Source organism: Embiotoca jacksoni, unplaced genomic scaffold (assembly GCF_022577435.1).
Source record: "Embiotoca jacksoni isolate LCO1_2020_lvr unplaced genomic scaffold, fEmbJac1.0.p SCAF_5, whole genome shotgun sequence".
Taxonomy (NCBI): domain Eukaryota; kingdom Metazoa; phylum Chordata; class Actinopteri; family Embiotocidae; genus Embiotoca; species Embiotoca jacksoni.
This window is the reverse complement of record NW_027185403.1, coordinates 19,798,233-19,820,601: the sequence shown is the minus strand read 5'-3', so window position 1 is coordinate 19,820,601 and position 22,369 is coordinate 19,798,233. Positions and strand designations below refer to the sequence as shown.

At 40.8% G+C, this 22,369-nt stretch overlaps 1 protein-coding gene across 7 annotated transcripts in view; it reads left to right on the top strand.

The window, feature by feature from the left end:
• The window catches only part of uvssa (UV-stimulated scaffold protein A), a 43,376-nt gene extending 21,247 nt beyond the window's left edge, over positions 1–22,129 (top strand). For 5 of the 7 annotated variants that reach the window (XM_069170795.1, XM_069170799.1, XM_069170798.1 and 2 more), the window contains exons 9-15: positions 846–960; positions 7,520–7,730; positions 8,854–8,982; positions 9,505–9,688; positions 9,793–9,904; positions 16,651–16,828; positions 21,754–22,129. In XM_069170795.1, coding sequence (XP_069026896.1) covers positions 846–960; positions 7,520–7,730; positions 8,854–8,982; positions 9,505–9,688; positions 9,793–9,904; positions 16,651–16,828; positions 21,754–21,895 — 1,071 coding nt within the window. In that variant the 3' untranslated portion in view covers positions 21,896–22,129. Of the gene's footprint in view, positions 1–845; positions 961–7,519; positions 7,731–8,853; positions 8,983–9,504; positions 9,689–9,792; positions 9,905–16,650; positions 16,829–17,979; positions 19,061–21,753 lie in introns of those variants that run through there. The other 2 variants (XM_069170796.1, XM_069170801.1) reach the window with 2 other exon arrangements.
• The last annotated feature ends 240 nt before the right edge of the window (positions 22,130–22,369 follow it).

Below are 22,369 nucleotides of genomic sequence, written 5' to 3'. Positions count from 1 at the left end.
CCTTTTTTTTAAAGTGTCGTATCCAAAGCCTTATGCTGTTTAAAAAGCCCTCACTGTTTGGATAACATGTTCCTTCATTATCATCAACACACAGAAACTGTAGTTTATTTCAAATCATCCCCCCCCTCCCCCCCACACACACACTGCCACGCTGCTGTAAATATTCAGTAAGGACCAAAATGTGGATTAATCCACTTCTGATAATAGACCCCACAAATTCACTGTTTCTGAGTAACATTTGATAAAAACTAGAGTCCTCAGCTGTTTTAGGATAAAACTGAACCTCTCTAAAAAACGTAATAACATACAATCCACTCTGTAAGACTTTGGACAGTTACACATTTTTTTTTGTTCTTCAGGCTTTCTGCTTCAGCACATTCAATTTGAAATAAAACCTTGGATACGACATTAAAGTGCCAAATTTCAGCTTTATCACACAAATCACAGAGACATGCAAACGGAACCTAGCAAAAAAAAAAGACAGATTATGGGATGACTACCCGTCCTCACTACTGTACCACCTGCTGCAACACATTGACTCTTTTGTGACACTTCAGCAATGTGAAAAATTACATTTTCCAATTCACATACTTATGCTTTGTAAAATTTTTGAAATATTTACAGTAGAAAATAAAATATGAAAAGTATTTCAGTGCATAATTTCCGTGTCGTATAATTGATTAAAAAAAAAGTCGACCTCAAACACAAACTTGATTCCCGTGCGTGTCCAACTGGTTAAAGTGAAGATCCCATTCAGGAAATAAAGCCACTTTCAGGGGATTAATGTCTGTGTAATTAAAATGGAATTATCAAAATGATCACAAGATAAACCTTCTCTTTCTTAGATGAAGGCTTCTTCAGATGGAGAGGAGGACGACGATGATGATGATGATTTTGATGAGGTTCCAGAAAAAGAGGGTTATGAGCCGCACATTCCAGAGCATCTACGAGCAGAGTATGGTGAGTTTAATTGCACACAGACAGACACACAGACACACACACATACACACCTCCAACCTGCCGACACGTGCATAAATAGTGAGGTTAATCTACAAAAGAAAGACCTGGTGCTGCACTAATCTCGAAGGATTCACACAAATACTCTCCAAACAAACACACACACAGACACACATCAGAGAACTGGTCTTTAGCAGCTGGTGAAGTTCAGGTAAAGTGCTTTTTAATTGGGTTCATACATGTGTGTCCACAGAACTGGCCCCCAGAAACCAAAGGGAAAAAAACATCCCATGTCCCAACAGCATGTTTTCTAATATCTGGCCTTTTGTCCAAATGTGCCCTGATCATGTCTGATAAGATGGATATGATTACAATTTGAAAGGGAATGATTCATGGTAGAATAAATTAATACTTGAAATCGAACTAGACATGATCAGGCCGTGGTAACTGTCGTAGTTCAAACACTGAAGCTGAGGTGTCCTTACAATAAGGCTGAACTGACACTTTGTTTTCACCTCATTTGATGCCTATGAAAACAGATGTAGGTAGTAATTCGGGCGCCAGTTTCAGGTTGGATTTGAGGGCTATTTGATGCTACTTTCATAAAGCCAGCTTGGTTTTTATTATGGAATGTTTTACTGCCATGTATTAGACTGGAAGAAAGGTAGTGAGCTTGGTGGCTGAAAGCCAGACCAAACATATATATATAGAGAATGAGCAGTTCTGTATTGTGAGTTATGTTTGCACGTCATGTCGGTTCCTGAACCTCATCAACACCTGCAGTATTTAAGAGCTCATTATTACAGAGCTCATAGTGGGTTAGTGCCGGTTTGATCTCTGAAGAGAACAGTCCCTTTTAATCTAAATGTCTTTTTACTTGAGCAATGATCTGTCTGCAGTGTTAATAAGACACACATATCTCATATGTTACATACATTTCCCATCTAAGATGTGATTTATATTTTCTGACTTTAAAAAAGTGAGTTTTATTTTCCTACATTGTAAAAATATGGAGTCACCTCGAATCTTGCCACTGTACAGTTTTCTATTTACACATCCAGCAGTCACAAAGCATAAAGAGCATCAACTTGTGTTTATCTCCATTCAATGAAAAAAACAAGTCCATTATTAACTCTTGGTTTGCTCTGTTTTGGTCTGCACCACCTCCGAGGGAAATGTTCTCGCTCCTTAGCCCCTAAATGCTCCACTGTGATCACCAGGTTGTCTCTAACTTGTTCTTTCTATCAGTCATTTGTAGCTGAGCAGTGTACAGAGGGTTTAACAAAGCTGAAGACAGCTCCTAGCTGCTGCTGCTGCTGCTGCTGCTGCGGGGTCTTAATGGAGCTGTAAAACTGAATCAGATGGCGAATTTGTGGGCCGTAAAACCAAAACAATGAGCGAAAAGATGCTAAAATCCTCTGTAGAGCCGAGAGAATTGCAGGGTTGTTGATAATTAACAGCATATTCATCACTCGCTGTGATACATTTGATAAATAGAAAGATATTGCTTAGTTTAGTTTAAAAGAGATAATCCCAACAACTGGTGTGATGATTGTTGTTACAGTATTGGCTCGCTGCTGATAGTCAAATTAAATTTTGCGTCTCTCCAGGAGTGACATCCCCATAAATTGCGTGTTTAGTCTAACTAGCCCACCGGGAGCGAGCTGGTGAACTCGCCTGTTCTCACACGCTGGCTTCTGACTGTTAAGTATGTTTTGTCTGATTTGGATGCAGTACAGCCTCGTAATGGAGACAGATAGTTTCTTTTCCTCGAGCGTTTTCCCTGTGTATCTTTGATGGATATGTCCTGTCGACACACACGCCTTCACATATAGTCGTCTCTACGAGCTACATATGAAGGGGCCGTTATGGCGCTGCTCCCTCTTATACTGTGGCTGCACTGGACTTATATGGATCACGTTTAGCCTCCAGGCAGCATGCTGGGTTATAGGTCAAATGTTCAGGTCAATAACCAACTGCCCTCTCATTGTATTGCTATGTCAGCTACATAACAACATGTGTTGTTGTTGTTTTTTCCTCGATATTAGATGGTATTTGAATGCTGTTAATATCATTATCAGCAGGCAGCCACGAGCTCCTGGCAACAGAAAATACGAAAACCCTCCGTCAGCCATATTCAACCATCTCACCATCGCTCATATAGATTCGTATATGTGTGTGTTTTATGTGTGACTGTATTTATGTGTCCGTGGTAATGACTCCATAACAGAACATGCTGTTGACGGTTTAGTTATTGCTGGGTCAGCCATGTTGTTGTGGCTGTAGGGTGACCTTTGACCCTTTGGAAAGCTCTCCACAGCAGCCTCCCGAGTCGTTACGTTCACACGGATCTTCTTTACCTGTGAGCCGGTCCCTCTCCACCTCCCTCCATTACTAATCAATTAGACGCCGGAGTAATTAGATTGTATCTGATGGGCCCAAAACAGCCTTGTGTGTGTGTGTGTGTGTGTGTGTGTGTGTGTGTGTGTGTGTCAGGGTGATTAGTGGGCTAGGTAATGATCTAGAGGCGCCATACCAAATTAACAATGCAACCTCTTTAATGAGCCCCTATTAGCCCTGCACCCAGGTTTTACCACCCACTCTCAAACACACACACACACACACACACACACACACACACACACACACACACACACACACACACACACACACACACCATCCTGCTGCCACCTCGCTTGAAGTATTGAGAAACAGTTGATCCTGCTAAGACCTGCGCTGACGATGCCAGATGTTGTTCTCGCACCGAAAGCGTTAGCTGCTGTTACATGCACACCTCTCAGATTCAGATTGAAATCGTTTAGGTTGAAGATTTCAGGTTCAACTTGATTTATCTAGCAAACAAATCACAACACAGGTTATTTCAAAGCATTTTAATTCACAACACAACAGAACTTTACAACAATATACAGAGGAACCCAACAATTCAACAATTCCCACATTATCGAGGAGGAAAAAAAAACCTTTAAGAGAGAAAAACCTCTGACAAAAGGAAGGAAAAACTCCCTTTTAACAGGAAGAAACCTCGGACAGAACCAGGCTCAGAAGTGGGTGGAGCATCTGCCACGTCTGTATTACTGCAGTATTATAACTCTTACTTTGGTCTTATTTTATCATCATCATCTGCTGCTGCCTTTATTCAAGTATGTTTAATTGGCAAAGCTCACCCGTCTCCAAGGAACCAGTGACATCTTATGTTACGATTTTGTAGATGATTACCAGCATCAAAGAATACTTTGATTATTAAAAGTCTGAACTATCGATGGTTTTCTGTACTCCTCAGTATGTCATTGTTCCTCTCCCTATCACATCGCTTCTTCTTTTCTCTTCTAATTTCTCCGATTACAATATTGTTTCATTTGTGTTCTGTCTTCCTCACTCGTTTCAACACCTGCTAGTAGAATCACATTCATAATTTTTCTACATTTTCTCTCCTCTTTCTATTCATCTCATTTCTTCCAGAGTTCATCTGCCCCTTCTTCTATTTACTCTCCTCCGCCATCAATATCTCGTCCCTTCTCTCCCCTCTCTCTTTCTGCCCCTCTGTCCTGTTCTGTCATTCTGATTATCAGTCCTCTTATCCCTCGCTCTGCTGTCAGGACACTATCTCTCTCTTTCTCAAATTAACATTTTAATTACAGGCCCTGCTTAACCCGGGAAAGTCAATACCTCTTTCCACCTTTCCTCTCTCTCTCTCTCTCTCTCTCTCTCTCTCTCTCTCTCTCTCTCTCTCTCTCTCTCTCTCTCTCTCTCTCTCTCTCTCTCAAACCCTGTTAATGCTTCACTTTTCTAGGTCTTTCTCTTATAGCCCCCTCACACACTACACACACACACACACACACACACACACACACACACACACACACACACACACACACACATTTCCTCCCATTGATCTGCTCTTCTTAACATCCACAACATCCAGACAAACCTCTGCCATTTGGCGCCCTAAAAGAGTAGATTGAGTCATTATTTTACCATCCAGGAAGGAGAAAGGAGGTGATGTTGGGATAAGAGCGAGTATTTTAAAACATGATGTACGAGTCCCACCTGAACCCCTTACCAGTATTAGAAAATATAAAACCAGAAACCAAAACAAAGCCTTCTTATTTTCTTTTATTCTCCTTCTCCACGCTGCGTTCATTAAGTTGTTCCAATTAATATTTGGTCATTAACAATGGATCACATCGTTGTGTGATGTGAACGGCATTGCCAACATTGATAAACCTTCAGACAATTATCCTACTCTGTATTTCCCCTCAGCTCTACAGAGCGTTTTGTCGCCTTGCAGCTAATCGTTTTGGTTTTTGTTTGTTTAATCCTCACGCTCTCACCGACCTCGTTTCCAGCAGCGTTTGCCGAACTTGTTATAAAATGTCAGTAGTTTGGTTGCCAACAAACTGTAGCGCGCATTTTAACTGCATAAATAAATGAAAATAAGAAAAAAAAAGAATGAATGCCTTTTTCATTCTTTACTTTTATGTGACTATTGGGAGATGCCCTCTTGAGGGGCAGTGTCGCAAATTTTCCAGTTGGTCGCCATTAAACATCTGCACTCAAAAAAAGCAATACAGCTAAACTGGAAATCGACAAAATCAATACACGTGAATCACTAGAACAGTTTGCTCTCTGAATATATCTCAATAAAAAAATGGTGACCTCACACAAGAACAACACATCAGCCTTTAATGAAACTTGGAACCAATTTCTATCTTTTCACCATTTCTAACACAACACAGCAGCAAAGACCGGTTTGTTATTCAATTAAAAAACTAGAGTTACTGCCACGCAGTTGTATGCATCCACCAACCGGTCAAGGCGCAATTGACATCCGTATTTGTCCCGACTCCTATGATATATGTAATAAAACCTTATGTGTTCACATGCTCGGCCAATAAACCTAAATCAGATAGAACACAAAATTGAATCTATGACAGTAGACAATGCTTCCAATGTTCTAAAACGTGAACGTGTCACACACAGAAGAGCTTTAAAATCACTAGTTAAAGGTGGATACCCAAAATTTTTGTCACCTATTTGGTATTCAATTAAAGGTGATGAATGTAATAGAGTTGAGCAAACAGGGACCTTGACTTTTAATCACCAGTTCATCCTTGAGGCCAAGTGAACATTTGTGCCAAATTTGAAGAAATTCCATCAACAAATTATGGAAATATTGCATCCATTAAAGTAGGACATAAGTCAACGGACGAACAAACCAAAAACATGTCTCTGGCTCTGGTTAGCAACAGCTTACAGAAACAACGAGGCACATGGATAAGATTTATGTGGCTTCTCTTCCACTTTTACACTCTCACAACTTCGAACAATTATGTTCATACAGAAGCTGGGTGGTTTTTTGTTTTATATTTCAACGTTTTTGTAATTAAAGCAGTATATAATATGCAAGTAAACTCTGCCACCGTTGAAACACACAAAAAAAGAGTTTAAAAAAACACAACCTGTCCACGGTCTGTAATAAATCCATTAGTCTATGGTGGCAGTGACTGAATCTCCAAAGCATCCAGGCCGGTCCTAATAATGTGTGGGATCAGCATGTTGGCAGCTCTCGGCTTACCGCTTCCCTCTGATCTCACCTGATGTGTTTATGCATGGACGTGTGTGATTAAGTCCCGCTCAGTCCCCCAGAGACCCCGTTGATCTTGCATCTGACCACACACACACACACACACACACACACACACACACACACACACACACACACACACACACACACACACACACACACACACACACACACACAGCCAACAACTGACATAACTTATTCTGCGGATATGAGTCCACATTGTTGCATGTCTTTCTTCATTCCTGTTTGCGCCTTAAAATGAATCAGTCAGTTCTGAATGATTTAAGATTTATACTTGTCAACCCAACAGATTTCATGACACCAAAAACAAAGTCCCCAAAAAAGTCAGAGTCCCCCAGAGGATGCTTGTAAATATTACTGATGAACTCCTGGCCACCCATCCTTCAAGTCAAAAATAAATTTTCACCAGAATGCCTAAATCATTATGAATCCAGGATCTAACAAATACATGTTTGTAAATCCCAAATTGAACGTTCATTATTTGACAGCAACCAAATTCATAAATTACTTCATGTCAAAGTTTTCGTTTGGATCTGTGATCAGCTGTTGGGTGAAAAGACAGAAATACTTCAACTTTTAGTCTCCAATCTGTTGAACTGCAAAAACCCAGTTTGCTTGCAGCTGTAGAGCGATGTTACAGAGTGATGTGTAAAACAGTCTTTGGAGAAGTTCAGGCCACAGGTTGGAGAAAACACAAGTTTCAGTTGACACTTTACAGTTAACATGAAGTTCACATGAACATCTTCTGATACTGTGAAGAAGGATATTTTAATCAGAGAGAGCAACAGGCAAAGCTAACCAGGAAGGTTAAAAGCATTAATGGGAGAATTGTTAGTTAATAAATCTCTGTAGATTTCTAACTAAGAACCGGATCTGAATGGAACCGGTCATCAGAACCCATCTTTGATCTAAGTGACCACCTTTCTCTGTTGGCAGGTTTGGATCCATCTCCTTCCACCTCAACAGCACCAGCCACACAAAAGAAACCTCCACCTAATAGACCTGCAGCTCCTCCTCCTCCTCCCTCTTCCTCCTCCTCCTCCTCCAGACGGCTGAAGCGACTTATAGAGGAGGAGCAGGATCCAACATCTGCATTTGCCACGCTGCGCTTCCTCAGACAGAAGATCCCTCCGCCCATAGAGTCCAGGTGACCAAGTCCTCTTAACCTCTTCATAAACACTTCTACCATCTTTAATTCTCCCTGGGTTCATCTTCCTTCACTTCCTTTTTCCTCTTCTTACCCTCTTTCTCCCATGTTTTCACCTCCCTACTTCTGCAGGATACACCCGCACTGATCATCACTCATCAGCTTTTCATTTCCTTTTCCAGCCCACTTCACTTCTCATACTTCTCAAACACCAGAAAATTCAGTTCAATATGATGCGACAGTTGGCCTACAACATCGAAATACTTTTTTGATTTGAATAAAAATCACATTTTACAAGGACACTTAAAATTAATTATGAGCTACATTGCTCAGGCTCGTTCGTCCAGCCTCAGGATGGCTCGTCAGATACGGTCCTGGGAAACACCGGTGCACACCGAGCACCCGCACTTTCACCATTTCTCTTCAATATCGACATCTCTAACTTCAGTTTCAACTTTGGAACGGGCCTCCACCAGAAAAGTCTCTAATGACTCCGCCATCATGGGCTGCATCAGTAAGGACCAGTAGGAAGAGTGCAGAGAGGTGGAAGGGAGCTTCATCAGATGGTCTGGGAAGATCCAGCTTCAGCTCAACGCTGGCAAGACCAGTGGACTTCAGTCCCCCAACACCTAGTACCATCTACAGGGAGGAAATAATGATGGTGGACTCATACAGGTTCTTTGTATTGCACAAAACCAATAAACTGAACTGGACAGGCAACAATGAGGCCTTCTATTGCTTCTATTGGAAGCACACTGTTCTTTCTTAAGAGGCTCCAGTCCCTAAATGTGTGCAGCAGATTACTGCATGACTACAGTCTGTGATAGCTGGCACACTATTCTATCTGAGCAAGTCTGGACTAACGCTGGACAGTCTGGACCAATCATGGAGCGAGCACAACGCATCGTAGAGGACACGGGAGGGGTGGGCCCACGATGCGTTGTGAGTAGCACAGGCGTATTCCTCCAAATGCAAGATGGAGCTCTTCCTATCTCCCTTTGAGCCGACAGCCATTAGGCCATCTTATTATTATGAGGCCACATTATATTGCATTCTATTGCATTTTGTTTCCCATCTTTCTTTTGTTTTTTTCAAGCCTTTCTATCTTCTATCTTTATATCAGCAGCTCCTCAGGCGCGAGTTCGTCTCAGTCCAGTTCAGACCAGAAAGGCGTTGAAGCTCCAGTGGTTCCATTCGGTTTGGACCTGTATTACTGGGGCAAAGAGCAGCCCAACGCTGGCAAGATCATCAAGTAACACAACACACACACACACACACACACACACACACACACACACACACACACACACACACACACACACACACACACACACACACACACACACACACGTTATCACCAGTCCACACAAAGACAGACATACACACGACCCTAGAGTCCATGGACGTGTTCCTGTATGTCACTAGTGACTGTTTTTTTTTTTTAAACCAGAATTAAACGGAAGGATGACATTAGTATAACTATATAATTATAACTATACTATTTATTATTCAATATAATTAATAGTTATATTATTATAACTCTCGACTTTATTTAGTTGCTTTGAAATAAATCAATTTCCTTCTTCCTGTACTACTGTCAGATTGCTCCCAACATCATTTTGCATAATGTTTAATCAGGCTGAGTTTTCTAACCACTTGTTTGATTTTTACATTGAATTCCAGGTCAGCAATTATTAACCGCATTGAACAGTCTCAGATGTTTGTTTTTTTAAGTCTCTGTGTAACTTGTATCCTTTTTCTCTCCTCCCTGCAGGTCGACCTCGCAGCATCAGTTCTGGGTTCCCATAGACGTGGAGGAGGAGGTGGAGAACCAGGAGCTGCTGGCAGAGAGCAGGAGTAGATACATCTCCTTCCCTGGCAGCTTCACCCCCGTCACCCATTTCTGTAGAGCTCCACTGGGGGATGGAAAGCTGTGTCAGAGACAGGACCGCCTCAAGGTAATGGAACAAACTCAAGGCCTCTCCTAAAATGACACATTTACTGCAGGTGTGTTTGTGGTTCTACGTGCTGAGTGGTCAAGCTGGGACTATGTCTCCACCAGTGTCCTTTCCATGGCCAAATCATTCCACGAGACCAGGAAGGTCGACCCTGCCGGCAGGAGGACCGAGTGAGGGAGGAGCAGCAGGAGAGGGCGAAGAGAGAGCAGCATCCTGGTTAGATGTGAAACTCACAAACACTAACACACACACACACACACACACACACACACACACACACACACACACACACACACACACACACACACACACCTTAAACATTCCTGAGCTTAAACAAACCGAGCAGTCATTTTCCTCAGAGCGCTGTGTTGTAAAATCCGTGTTGTGTGACAGTAGCGAATGTGAAGATTTGTAACTAAAGTCCATTTTCTACTTTTGCGATCGCTTCGAGCTGCATCTCATTGTCTTCGGAGGTGGATCATTTTAGGTCCAAAAAAGTAGCTAAAGTTCCAGTTACTAGTCTTTCGTAGGATTTAACTCAGTCTTTTTCAAGACGACTATTCTTTACCTGAGCAAAAGTGGGGCCAGTGAATGAGGTTGTTAGTGACTTTATGAGCTAGTTGGTGAGTTAATTTGTTAATTGGTGGGTTTGATAGTGAGTTAATTAGTTAGTTGGTGGGTTTGTTAGTGAATTAATGTTATTTGGTGGGTTTGTTAGTGAGTTAATTTGTTAATTGGTGAGTTTGTTAGTGAGCTAATTAGTTAGTTGGTGGGTTTGTTAGTGAGTTAATTAGTTAACTTGTGAGTTTGTCAGTGAGTTAATTAGTTAGTTGGTGGGTTTGTTAGTGAGTTAATTTGTTAACTGGTGTGTCTGTTTGTGAGTTAATTTGTTAATTGGTGTGTTTGTTGGTGAGTTAATTTGTTAACTGGTGAGTTTGTTTGTGAGTTAATTAGTTAATTGATTAGTTTGTTTGTGAGTTACTTAGTTAGTTGGTGGGTTTGTTAGTGAGTTAATCTGTTAACTGTTGGGTTTGTTTGTGAGTTAATTTGTTAATTGGTGAGTTAAGTAATTGGTGGGTTTGTTCGTGAGTTGATTTGTTAATTGGTGGGTTTGTTAGAGTTAATTTGTTCACTGGTGGGTTTGTTAGTGAGTTAATTTGTTAATTGGTGAGTTTGTAAGAGTTAATTTGTTAACTGAGTGACCTTTTTTTAGTAAAAGTAAAAAAAAAATTAGTATCGTTCATCTACCGTGGAAAATGCAGATGAAAGATGTGGGACAGTTGGTAAAAGCCTTAGTCAGTTTTGTTCTTTTTCAACTGCCGTTGGTTGATTTTTAGAAACAGTGTCAGTGTAAACTGGACTGGACGTGGTGTAGTGGTCTTCCAACATGGAGTAAATGCTTCAGATCAGTCTGTGAATGACTGGCTCAGACGGACAGATGAGGCTTGATGATTTCTTTTCCTCTAATGCACCAATAGTAATATAAATCACAGCTCAGTGTGCTGTCTAGACTCTGAGCTGAGGACAAACCGTTTGTAAGAGAAAATAACAGAGCAGGTCAGCTGTGTGGTCGTCAGCTTCACACAGGATCTTTGTTCAACTGTGTGTGGTTTTGTTGTTAAGTGTGTGTGCGTGCGTGTGCGCGAGACCAAGAGAGTCACCAGTCTGCAGGATGTCCAGCAGCTGCCTGCAGTGTCTTGTTAACCACCAGCCCCGTGTGTGTGTGTGTGTGTGTGTGTGTGTGTGTGTGTGTGTGTGTGTGTGTGTGTGTGTGTGTCTGTGTGTGTGTGCGCATGCGTGCCTGTGTGCGTGCGTGTGTGTGTGTGTGTGTGTGTGTGTGTGTGTGTGTGTGTGTGTGTGTGTGTGTGCATGCGTGCCTGTGTGCGTGCGTGCGTGCGTGTGTGTGTGTGCGTGCGTGTGTGCGTGCGTGCGTGTGTGTGTGTGTGCGTGACCATGGAATGCAGCCCAGTGAGATGTGAAATAGCATCTTTTGTTACCAACTACACTATCGATCCACGAGTCAATCACACACGCAACACACACAAATCAATCTCACAGTGGGGGGGGCAGTGGCCTGAATGAGTTGATGGACCATTGGCCTCAGCTCCCTCTGCCCATTCAGTCAAACATTCACACACACACACACAGACACACACACACACACACAAGCACACAGGCATTTACAGTGGGGTTAAACAGCCAGGGAGGGACATTGTGAAGGTCTGCTGAGACCACTTCCATGTTGGCAGCTATACAACCAACATGGCTGGAACTTAATAGTCTCTTGCTGAATTATCATATTGCATTGATGACCACAGTTGCACATTATAACCACAACTACACTTGTGTTAACTGTACAACTCCCAACCAACTAAAACTCGAATTGATTATAACTGAATTTTGTCACATTTTGTAAATAAATGTGCAAAGTCATTTATGGTAAAGTGATAGTTGATAATAGATCATATTTTAACCTCCTTATCTCCTCCACAAACACCAGTGACAAAGATGATTGTCCAGGACTTCATTCTTTCTCTGACAAAGTCTGACATGTTCAGTTTTGTAAATATATGAAAATGTTGTCAATAAATCAAAACTCAACTTACAGATAAGTGCTGCAACTAACAGTTATTTGATTCATTATTTTGTCTATAAAATAATTAAATCATAATCTTGATATGCTGTTATTCGAATGGTCCAGCACTCAGAAATACAGAGTTTACTATCTTTAGTATATGACAAACAAAAATCTAAAACCATCAATTTGTCAGATTTAAGGGGCGAAACCAGCAGATACTTATGATAAATAGTGAATCCATTATTAGAACACCATACTGGCTCAAATTGACATTGAACTCCTTCATTTGTTCACACTCTGTTGTGTTTTAGATTTTATTTTGAATGGATACAATTTCTGGTTGTTCCTTTTTTTTTATTTGGTAACTATCTACAATCAATAATTTCTCATTTGCAGAAGTATTTAGGCTCATTAGCATTATTTATATTTAAGATGTGTCCAGAACTTGACTGGAGTCCACGTGACAAACTGATTGATTGGACATGCGGTAGTTTAAAAAGACACAACTGTGTACATTAAGATCCCACAATTGACAGTTCACGTCAGGACAAAATCTAAACCATGAAGTCCAAGAACTCTTTACAGACCTGTATGTGAATATGTATTGTAAATTGTCTCTGAAAAAGTGTCGACTATACGATTGTGAAATTGAAGTTTGGAACCACCGGGACTGGCGGGACGTTGTTGGCGGACACCGTCAACTTGTTGTCATGAGTTGAAAATGAATTATTTTCTGTCATTGTTGTCACAGTGAAATTATGTCTGCCTTTATTGTTAAAGTTTATTCTGTTATTTTTACAGTATACACTTTGAATCAGTTTACATTTAAAAGGGATTTTGGCGCAGTAATTATGGCAAACTACCAGGAGAAATGGGGGTTCACCAGTACCTCACAAAGTGCACTAAGCTGAGTTGGTGGGTGGGAAGCTGGCGTCGAGCGCTCGTGTGGCTTTCATTGGTCATAAACCTTCCTGATGAAGCTTCTTACTGACAGATGAAAAGAAGCAGGTGGTGACATCCATGAGAGGAAGCTCACAGCCAACTGCACCTCCACGAGAGTAGAGCGGGAACCAACAGATACTAGGACTGGAGTGCATCGGAGATTGGCCAATACAAATGAATAGAAAAAGGGGAATATGAAACAAGTGAAATAGTTTAGTAGTAGCTCGAAACTAATTCTACCATTTAACATTTTTATACACTAAGAAGTGAAGAAAACAGAAAGATTGTTGCTGTCTTTATTCTGTCATTTAAATCATTGATTTAATGATCGATTGGTGACACACTTTTTTTTTATATCTGGCACTTGCATTGTTTTTACATTTCTTTTTATTTGATTATAAGATGGACTGCGTGTTGTTAGGGTGGTAATTAGACAGCTCTGTTAACAGAATCCAAGATCTGAGTCGCAGACAGAGAAACAGGAGAATACACAGCTACAGTTACGGGCCCGTTTACATCCGGCATAACTGATAACTTAAGAGCCTCAGGCTGCGATACCTTCTAAAATCTTTAAACTCATTAGATGTGAAAATGTAAATTTCTGAACATTATCTCTGTCAAGTTTTCAGGTAAACCAAAAAAATATATAATTACTTTCTGTGCATGTACACCTGTCTACTTGTGATGTGAAGAAGGCCACAGACACACATCTAAAACAGCCTAAGTCATTAAGAGACGGCTACAAGTACAGCTAAAGCCAAAGAGCTATATCAAGAGGAAGCTAGCTGCTGAGATTACCCCGGGCTCGCATTGGCTAAAACTAAACATGAGTTTAGTTGTTGATTTTCATGACCTGTAAATTCAAAATATACATTTTGATTACCTGACATTTTGGTTATTTGGTTTGTTATTTCTCCTATTTAGGACTAAATCACTTCATGAGCTCGGCAAGTTCCAGCAGGTTTTCAGATCCCGTTGTCCACTTCTGTCTAATATTAATGAGCGTTTTCATCGTCCAAAGTGTTTCGAATCCAACCCTCGCACACAGACTGCCAACGTACGAGTCCAGTGAGCGGACCGAGTGACTGACAGGGGCGTTGATGCTGCGCTCCGCCGTGCTCGTCTGGATTCATTCTCTCCCTCACACACAGACAAGCCGTGTCACTGTGCTTAGTGGTGCGTGGCTGAGAGACGTCTGAACCCACCAAAGACCCCAGAAAGCCTCGCTGTAGGTGTGTGTGTGTGTGTGTGTGTGTGTGTGTGTGTGTGTGTGTGTGTGTGTGTGTGAGGGCAGGGGCCAGGCCACACACACACACACACACACACACACACACACACACACACACACACACACACACACACATAGACCCAGCTGGAAGGGCTAAGAGGCGTTGACAGAGAAAAGAGCCCTGCTGCAACACTGATTAAATTCAGACTGTCTTTCTCTCTTCACCTTCTCTTCTTTTATTTCGTTCTGTCTTTCCTTTCTTTATATTTCTGCGTTATTTAAATTTGTTTTTATTCTCTTTCACTTCTTATGTCTACGCTTTATTTTTTATCTTCCCAAACTCCCAACAACAAAGTAACAGAGGACACACACACACACACACACACACACACACACACACACACACACGCACACACACACACACACACACACACACACATACGTACACATCAAATGTAAATGCAGCTGCTCCTCTTTCAGCAGTAATGATTCTCTTAAATACACCAGCTGCTTTTCAATTACCGCTCTTCTGTGTGTGTGTGTGTGTGTGTGTGTGTGTGTGTGTGTGTGTGTGTGTGTGTGTGTGTGTGTGTGTGTGTGTGTGTGTGTGTGTGTGAGTGCGAGTGCGAGTGCAAGTTTGTCTGTGTCTATATGTGTGTGTTTGTGTAATGAGGGATAGTTGAAGGTCCAGTCAGACCCAGGGTCAGACTGGCTGATTAATAACCACACACACACACACACACACACACACACACACACACACACACACACACACATACTGAGGTGGGGTCAGTGTTTTGACAGAGCAGAGAGCCCGGCTTCAATCCCTTCACAATCACAGTGTAATTACTTTGCATTACTGCAGGTTTATCTCTAATTCGGCCGCAGTACGTCATTAACTAGAAGTGTCTCTTCGTTTAGACCGTCATTACTCTGCATTACAGGCGCTTTTACTTTATCAGCCAGAATTATGACATTACACTTTTCATTAGCACCAGAACTGGATCCAAATGAGCCTTGAGGAAACACTGTTTACCGCTCATTGTCTTTAAAAGCGAGGCAGTGTGAGCTCATTTATGTTATCAGCTGTAATTACTTCATTACACTTCTCAGTCAAATTAGTTTTTGTTCAGGTTTTAGGGTGTAATAACAGTAGACGGAGCTCTTCATTACATGTAGATGATGTAAACTTCAACAGACATTACTGGCTCTGTTTTTAGAGAGAAGTGGGTACCTTAGATTTAATAATCCAAATTGTTTTAAAAACATAATATAGTATCAGCTGCAGTAACGGTGGCTTTGACTCGGTTCTGTCACTGTATTATCTTGTTCTTCGGTCAAGTATAAGTTGACAGTTAATTTTAACTTCTGATTTTGGTTCATTTTGGTCTTTGGACACAGAAATGTTTTTACATTTAGTCCTCTGAACGATATTAGTTTCAGTTTAGTCTTAAGCAACAGATATTTCTGTCTATTTTTATTAGTGAATTTGAGTCTCATTTTCATGCAGTTGTCAAACTATTTGATGTGACGAGCAGCTAAAATGTTAGATAACGCCAATGCAGTGTAATAATCCTGCACTCGTTCCAGCTGATAGCTCATGAACGCAGAAGACTGTCGCATGAAAATGACATTTGTTAAAGTCATACTGTTTTCTTTAAAATGTCGGCATGCTGGTCGCCGCGTTGTTGTCATTTGTGTCCCGCTATTTTGTTGCTCTTTCTTGTTTTCCTTTCACAGTGTCTGTAGATGAATTTAGACCATAAAATATATTTTTACTTCAGAGACTACTGTCCCTACCGATGACTATCCCTTTAGCTGATATTTTAAGGTGAGGCAGAGTTGTATAGAAATGGAAGATAAGGCTCATTTAAGATTTATTCTACAGGACACATGGACCCTTTCAAACCCTCAGTTCAGTTCAATATAATTTCATTTTACTTGTATAGCACCAAATCAAACCACAGGTCATCTCAGGGCACTTTCCTTTCAATAGAATAATTCCTACATGAGCAATAGCTAGAAGGAAAAACTCTCTTTTAACAGGAAGAAAACCTCCGGCAGAACCAGGCTCACCGACCTTGTGGACCAACAAGCCTTGTTCACTGCCTGTCGGTCTAGCTTTTTAAAATTGCAATAGGTTTTGTCAAACTTTCATTTTCAAAGGTGTTTTTTGTTGTGAGAAAATCTTCGTTCGTGTTCTCCCCGTTTCAGACTGGCGCGACGCAGAGCTGATGCGAGATATCGAGGCAGCGACAGGAGAGGACCTGGGTTCTGATCGGGTTAGGGGTAAGAAAGGGAAAGGCAAGAAGAAGAAATACCCCAACCTCAGTGATCTGAAGCAGAGAACCAACACGTCCCGCTCCAGGCTGGAGAAGAAAGTCTTCAACAAGTATGTATGGAAACGATATCAATCTATATAGAAGCGATACCACTCTTTGAAAGTCCCTTCAGATGGTTTATATTTTGAGTGCAATAGCTTAGGACATCTAGTGGCTGCAACATTACAGATACCAATACCAAAACAGTTCAATGCAAACACGTCAGACACAAGGATGGAGGGGTTCAAAGCTAGAGACAAAGTTCAACACATCGAACTCTGAGGAAACAGTTGGTGCCATAATATGAAATCCTTTTAGCTTCGTTAGCTTCAACCTCTACAGCATACATGGCCATATTAGCAACTGTAATAATAATCATGGTACATGACCCATTCCCATTCTTCCTTCTGATATCTCACGTCTTTTTGCCTGTATCCACTTTTGTCTTCTCAAAGTTTCAGTTTTTCAGTCAGGCAGCTGACGGGTCTACTTGGTAGAGCATCTCACCACACAGCAGCTTTTAGGATGAGAGAAGTGATAAGAAGCTTCCCCCCTGCAATACAAAAGCATGATGTTCAGTTAAGCCTGAAATTTCAAATAACTTTGGCCACAACAAAACATACAATTACTGTATGTTTATCTTAATATTTGACACCATTTGTATAAAATATAAAAACACCTCTCTGTTTCCCCATATCTCATCTCTACTGTCTCTATCATAAAAGGCATGAATGCCAAAATATACAGTTTTAAGAAAAGATAGAAACCCCTAAACTGGGATGACTTTAAAGACAAATAAGCATTGTTGTTTTAAAGATTATTCTTTGTAGTGGTAGATTTTTATACTTTTATATTTGTATCTTTTGAGAAAACTTATCGAGTCATCTTTTCTTACCCTGCTGGTATTTTTCTTGAAAGGAGAAAATTTTGCCAGTTAAAAGAATATTTTGTTTTGGTCCTTGTCAGGGCATTTTTCAATGTAGACAAAAAAATACCAACAATGAATTCCTTTCAACTTTAATAAATGCAGAAATAGCTGTTTGAATTGAATGATTTGTTTCGTGTTTCAACTTATAATGTGACAAATGAAAATCAGATTTGCCGAATAAAACAACTAAAAGTCTGGAAATATGGGTTGTAAATCGGCCACGGCTTGGTTGTTGTTGAAGTTTCTTTGTAATCCCCCCCCCCCTCCCCCATTACTCCCCCCTCCTGCCCCCAGGAGCAGCATGAGCAGAGTGGCTCAGGTGTTGAATAAAGCTGACAAGAGAAAACATGACAAGTTCTCCAACCAGTTCAACTACGCTCTCAACTGACCTTCAGCGACATGTCTTTGTCTTCAACTGAAGGGAGAGGGACTTTGTGCTCCTCTCAATAAACTTAAAGGATGATTCCGGTGTATTTCACACTGCCGTTTTTTCCCTTTAATGTGTCTCTTTGGGTCTTTACTCTAAACTCTGTTGTACATGTTTGGGGAAAGCAGCTCGACGCAGTGGTGAACTACCAACCGGACCATTATGAGGACAATGGTCGGCCAGATTTATTAGAAGCAAAGCAGAGAGACGAGCAGCTAAATGAAATGTAAGATGACACACAGAGGATGGCAGCAGAGCGTACTAAAAAATGAAGTCTTTAAAGACTCAGAATCCGTTTTTTTGGAAAGCTACTGGGAGCGTGCGCTTTTCCCTCCACGATACACTGTTTGGCGTCACGCCTCACTTACACTGATCTGTATAACGGAGTTGGAGAGCACAAAGTTAGAATGGCACATAAAGCCGCCATCTTGTTAATGAAAAAAAACTTCTTTTTTTTTATTTATTTATTTGATTCACACGTGGAAATGTGTTAATCACATTAACATGACTGAAATAATATTTGAAACAGTTTGTTTGAACACCATGAAGCAGCTGGAAGGATGTTCTTTGTGTCTGTTTTAAGGAGAACTGTTTGGTGATGTGATCATTAATCTAAGGAGGAGTGGTTTCTACCTCTACACACCTGCATCTGCAGCTTTTCATGTATTTAATAATCAAGTACTAGAAAATGAAAACAACATTTCTTTTGGTGTCATTTATTGGTCAAATTGTTAAGCTTAATATTGCCTTTGTGTCTTCCAAATGTAGTTTTCTTTCTCTATTGTATTGTTATTGGGGGGAAGTCAGGGTGGTGTGTGTGTGTGTGTGTGTGTGTGTGTGTGTGTGTGTGTGTGTGTGTGTGTGTAGGGGGGGGGGTTCTTGATAATTTGTGGGTTAAATGATTTTTACCAGAAACTACAAGAAAACAGTAAATCTTTTTCAACAGCTCGTTTGTTTTGTGTCTTTGTCTCGTCATTCAGCACAAAGATCTGCTGCACAGTCTGGACTGGGGGGAGTTAAAACAATTTAGCGAAGGCACTTGGAAATACCTTTATATTTTCATTTGAATCTGGTAAAACTCAAAAATAAAAGTTTTGTTTTCCATTGAAGCAAATTAAAAGGAGTGTAAAGTAGAGTCCTGACACATATTTTGGTTTCACACTAATGGCACATTAATATCATTGAAAATAACTTAATGACAAAAAAAACCATATATTTCAGAAACTTAAGAAAATATCAGCCCTCTTTTTCTTATTTGAACTGTGTTGCTATATTAACCAATACATGTAAAGGAGTCATTAATATTGTTATTAACGTCGGCAGTAATGACGCCCGGTTATGCCAATCGGAGTTCACTAAAGTTAAAGTGGAATCGGTGTGCAACTTTGCAAAAACAATGTCGGACTCCGTAGTTTTCTCTGGACCCCTTCCTAACCGGACCAGTGATGACATGTTTTGCCGTACGTCTTCACTTCGCTGATTGTCAAGGTGGTGTCCCGCTAACAATGTGGGCTTCATTGACGTTTGGAATAGTTTGTGGGGAAAACCTGGTCTGATCCGGAGAGACGGCATCCATCCTACTTTGGATGGTGCAGCTCTTCTTTCTAGAAATATGGCCATGACTCTTAACAGCCCTAAAACCTGACATCCCAGGGTTGAGGCCAGGACGCAGAGTTACAGTTCCTTCAGCTCTCAGCAGTAATGACTTAATTAACTTCTTTACTAATAAAATTCTTACTATTAGGGAGAGAATCGGGCCGACCCTTCCTGATACCATCACTGATGTGATGTTAAGCAAAGCAGCACTGGAAGCAATTGTAGGACCAGATGTATACTTGGAAAATTTCTCTCCTGTTGAGCTCTCTGAGTTAACTAGAATTATTTATTCATCTGGATCCTCTAGTTGTCCGTTAGATCCCATCCCAACTAAACTTTTTAAGGAAGTCTTCCCTTTAATTAATACTTCCATATTAGATCAGATCAACCGATCTATTGTAACCGGCTATTTACCACAGGCTTTTAAAGCTAAAGTTAAAAGTTAAGTTAAAAAGCCGACTCTTGATCCAGCTGTTTTAGGAAACTACAGACCCATTTCCAACCTAACTTTTATTTATAAAATCCTTGGAAAAGTTGTTGCAAATGAACTTTGTGATCATTTACAAAGGAATGATCTGTTTGAAGATTTTCAGTCAGGCTTTAGAGTTCATCATAGCACAGAAACAGCTCTGGTGAAAGTTACTAACGACCTTTTATTAGCCTCAGATAATGGACTCGCCTCTGTACTTGTTCTTCTGGACCTCAGTGCTGCTTTTGATACGATTGATCATACGATCTTATTACAGAGAAAAGAAGACGTTATGAGGATTAAAGGAACTGCATTAGACTGGTTCAAATCCTACTTATCAGATAGATTCCAGTTTGTTCATGTAAACAATGAGTCTTCCACACAAACAAGAGTTAGTTATGGAGTTCCACAAGGCTCAGTGTTAGGCCCAATACTTTTTACTTTGTACATGCTTCCATTAGGAGATGTCATCAGGAAGCACTGCATAAACTTCCATTGTTATGCCAGATGACACTCAGCTATATCTTTCTATAAAACCAGATGAAACTAATCAGTTAGTAAAACTTGAAGCCTGTCTCAAAGACATAAAGGCCTGGATGACCAAAAACGTCCTGCTTCTAAATTCAGACAAAAGTTCTTGTACTTGGTCCTAAAAACCTCAGAAACTCTTTTCCTAATCACTTAGTTACTCTAGATGATGTTGTCTTGGCCTCCAGCAAAACTGAGAGGAACCTTGGAGTCATCTTTGATGAGGATTTGTCCTTTAGCCACAATATAAAGTGAGTCTCCAGAACTACCTTCTTTCATCGACGTAATATTAATAAAATCAGGAAAATCCTTCTTCAGTGTGATGCAAAAAAACTCATTCATGCGTTTGTTACTTCTAGGCTGGATTATTGTAATTCCTTGTTGTTAGGATGTCCAAATTACTCATTAAAAACCTTGCAGCTGATCCAAAATGCTGCAGCAAGAGTACTGATGGGATTTAGCAAGAGAGATCATATTTCTCCAGTTTTAGCTTCTCTTCACTGCTTCCTGTGAAATCAAGAATAGAATTTAAAATTCTCTTGATGACTTACAAAGCTCTTCATGACCAGGCTCCATTGTATCTTAGAGATCTTATAGAACCATATAATCCTAGCAGAGCACTTCGCTCTCAGAATGCTGGCCAGCTTCCCAGAGTTTCCAGAAGTAGAATTCCCATTCTACTGCAGAGCCTTCAGTTCTCAGGCTCCTCTCCTGTGGAACCAGCTCCCAGTTTGTGTTCGAAGGACAGAAACCCTCTCTGGCTTTAAGATTAGACTCAAAATGTTCCTTTTTGATAAAGCTTATAGTTAGGGCTGGCTCAGGTAGACCTGAACCATCCTGCAGTTCTGCTGTTATAGGCCGAGGCTGCTGGGGGACCTCGTTATGCGCTGAGCTTCTTTCCTCTCACTCTTTCACTCTCTATAGACTCATATCTCACCATCACATCTCATGAACTTAATGCTTTTTATCTCCCATAGTTTTTGCTTATTATCTGTTGTCTTCCCATTCAGTTCCCTCGCTGGCTTTGTTTCTGTTCTTTCTTTTGCAGATGTCCCGTCATGGAGCTGCATGTCTCTGCCCTGTGCTTGTCGTCTCCACCAAGTTCTTCTCTTGTATATCTATGCTGTCCTTTTCTGTCTCTGCTCTCCTCTCACCCCAACTGGTCAAGGCAGATGGCCGCCCACCTCTGAGCCTGGTTCTGTCGGAGGTTTCTTCCTGTTAAGAGGGAGTTTTTCCTTCCCTCTGTTGGAGGTTTTTCTCCCTGAAAAAATAGTTTTTTCCCTCCTAGCTTATGTGGGAATTGTTGAATTGTTGGATTTCTCTGTATAATATTGTAAAGTCTTGCTGTAAGGACTTTAAACATGTTAAGTGCCATGAAATAACCTGTGTTGTGATTTGGCGCTATATAAATAAAATTGAATTGAATTGAATCTGGTTATTTAAAATTGCATTTGGTTTAATAAAAATAAAAATTAAAGAAATTATTCAGAAGAGGCCAAGCTCCAAAACCCCATGGTCCAACATTTCTTATTATTTAACCCATGACACCTTTTCAAAAGACTGCGCTGCATAGCTGCAGACCAGTCGGAGCGCCACGCTGAACCAGCCCACAGCTGAAAGAGACCTGCGATGAGCGTTAGAACTGGAGGACTGGTGCAAATGAA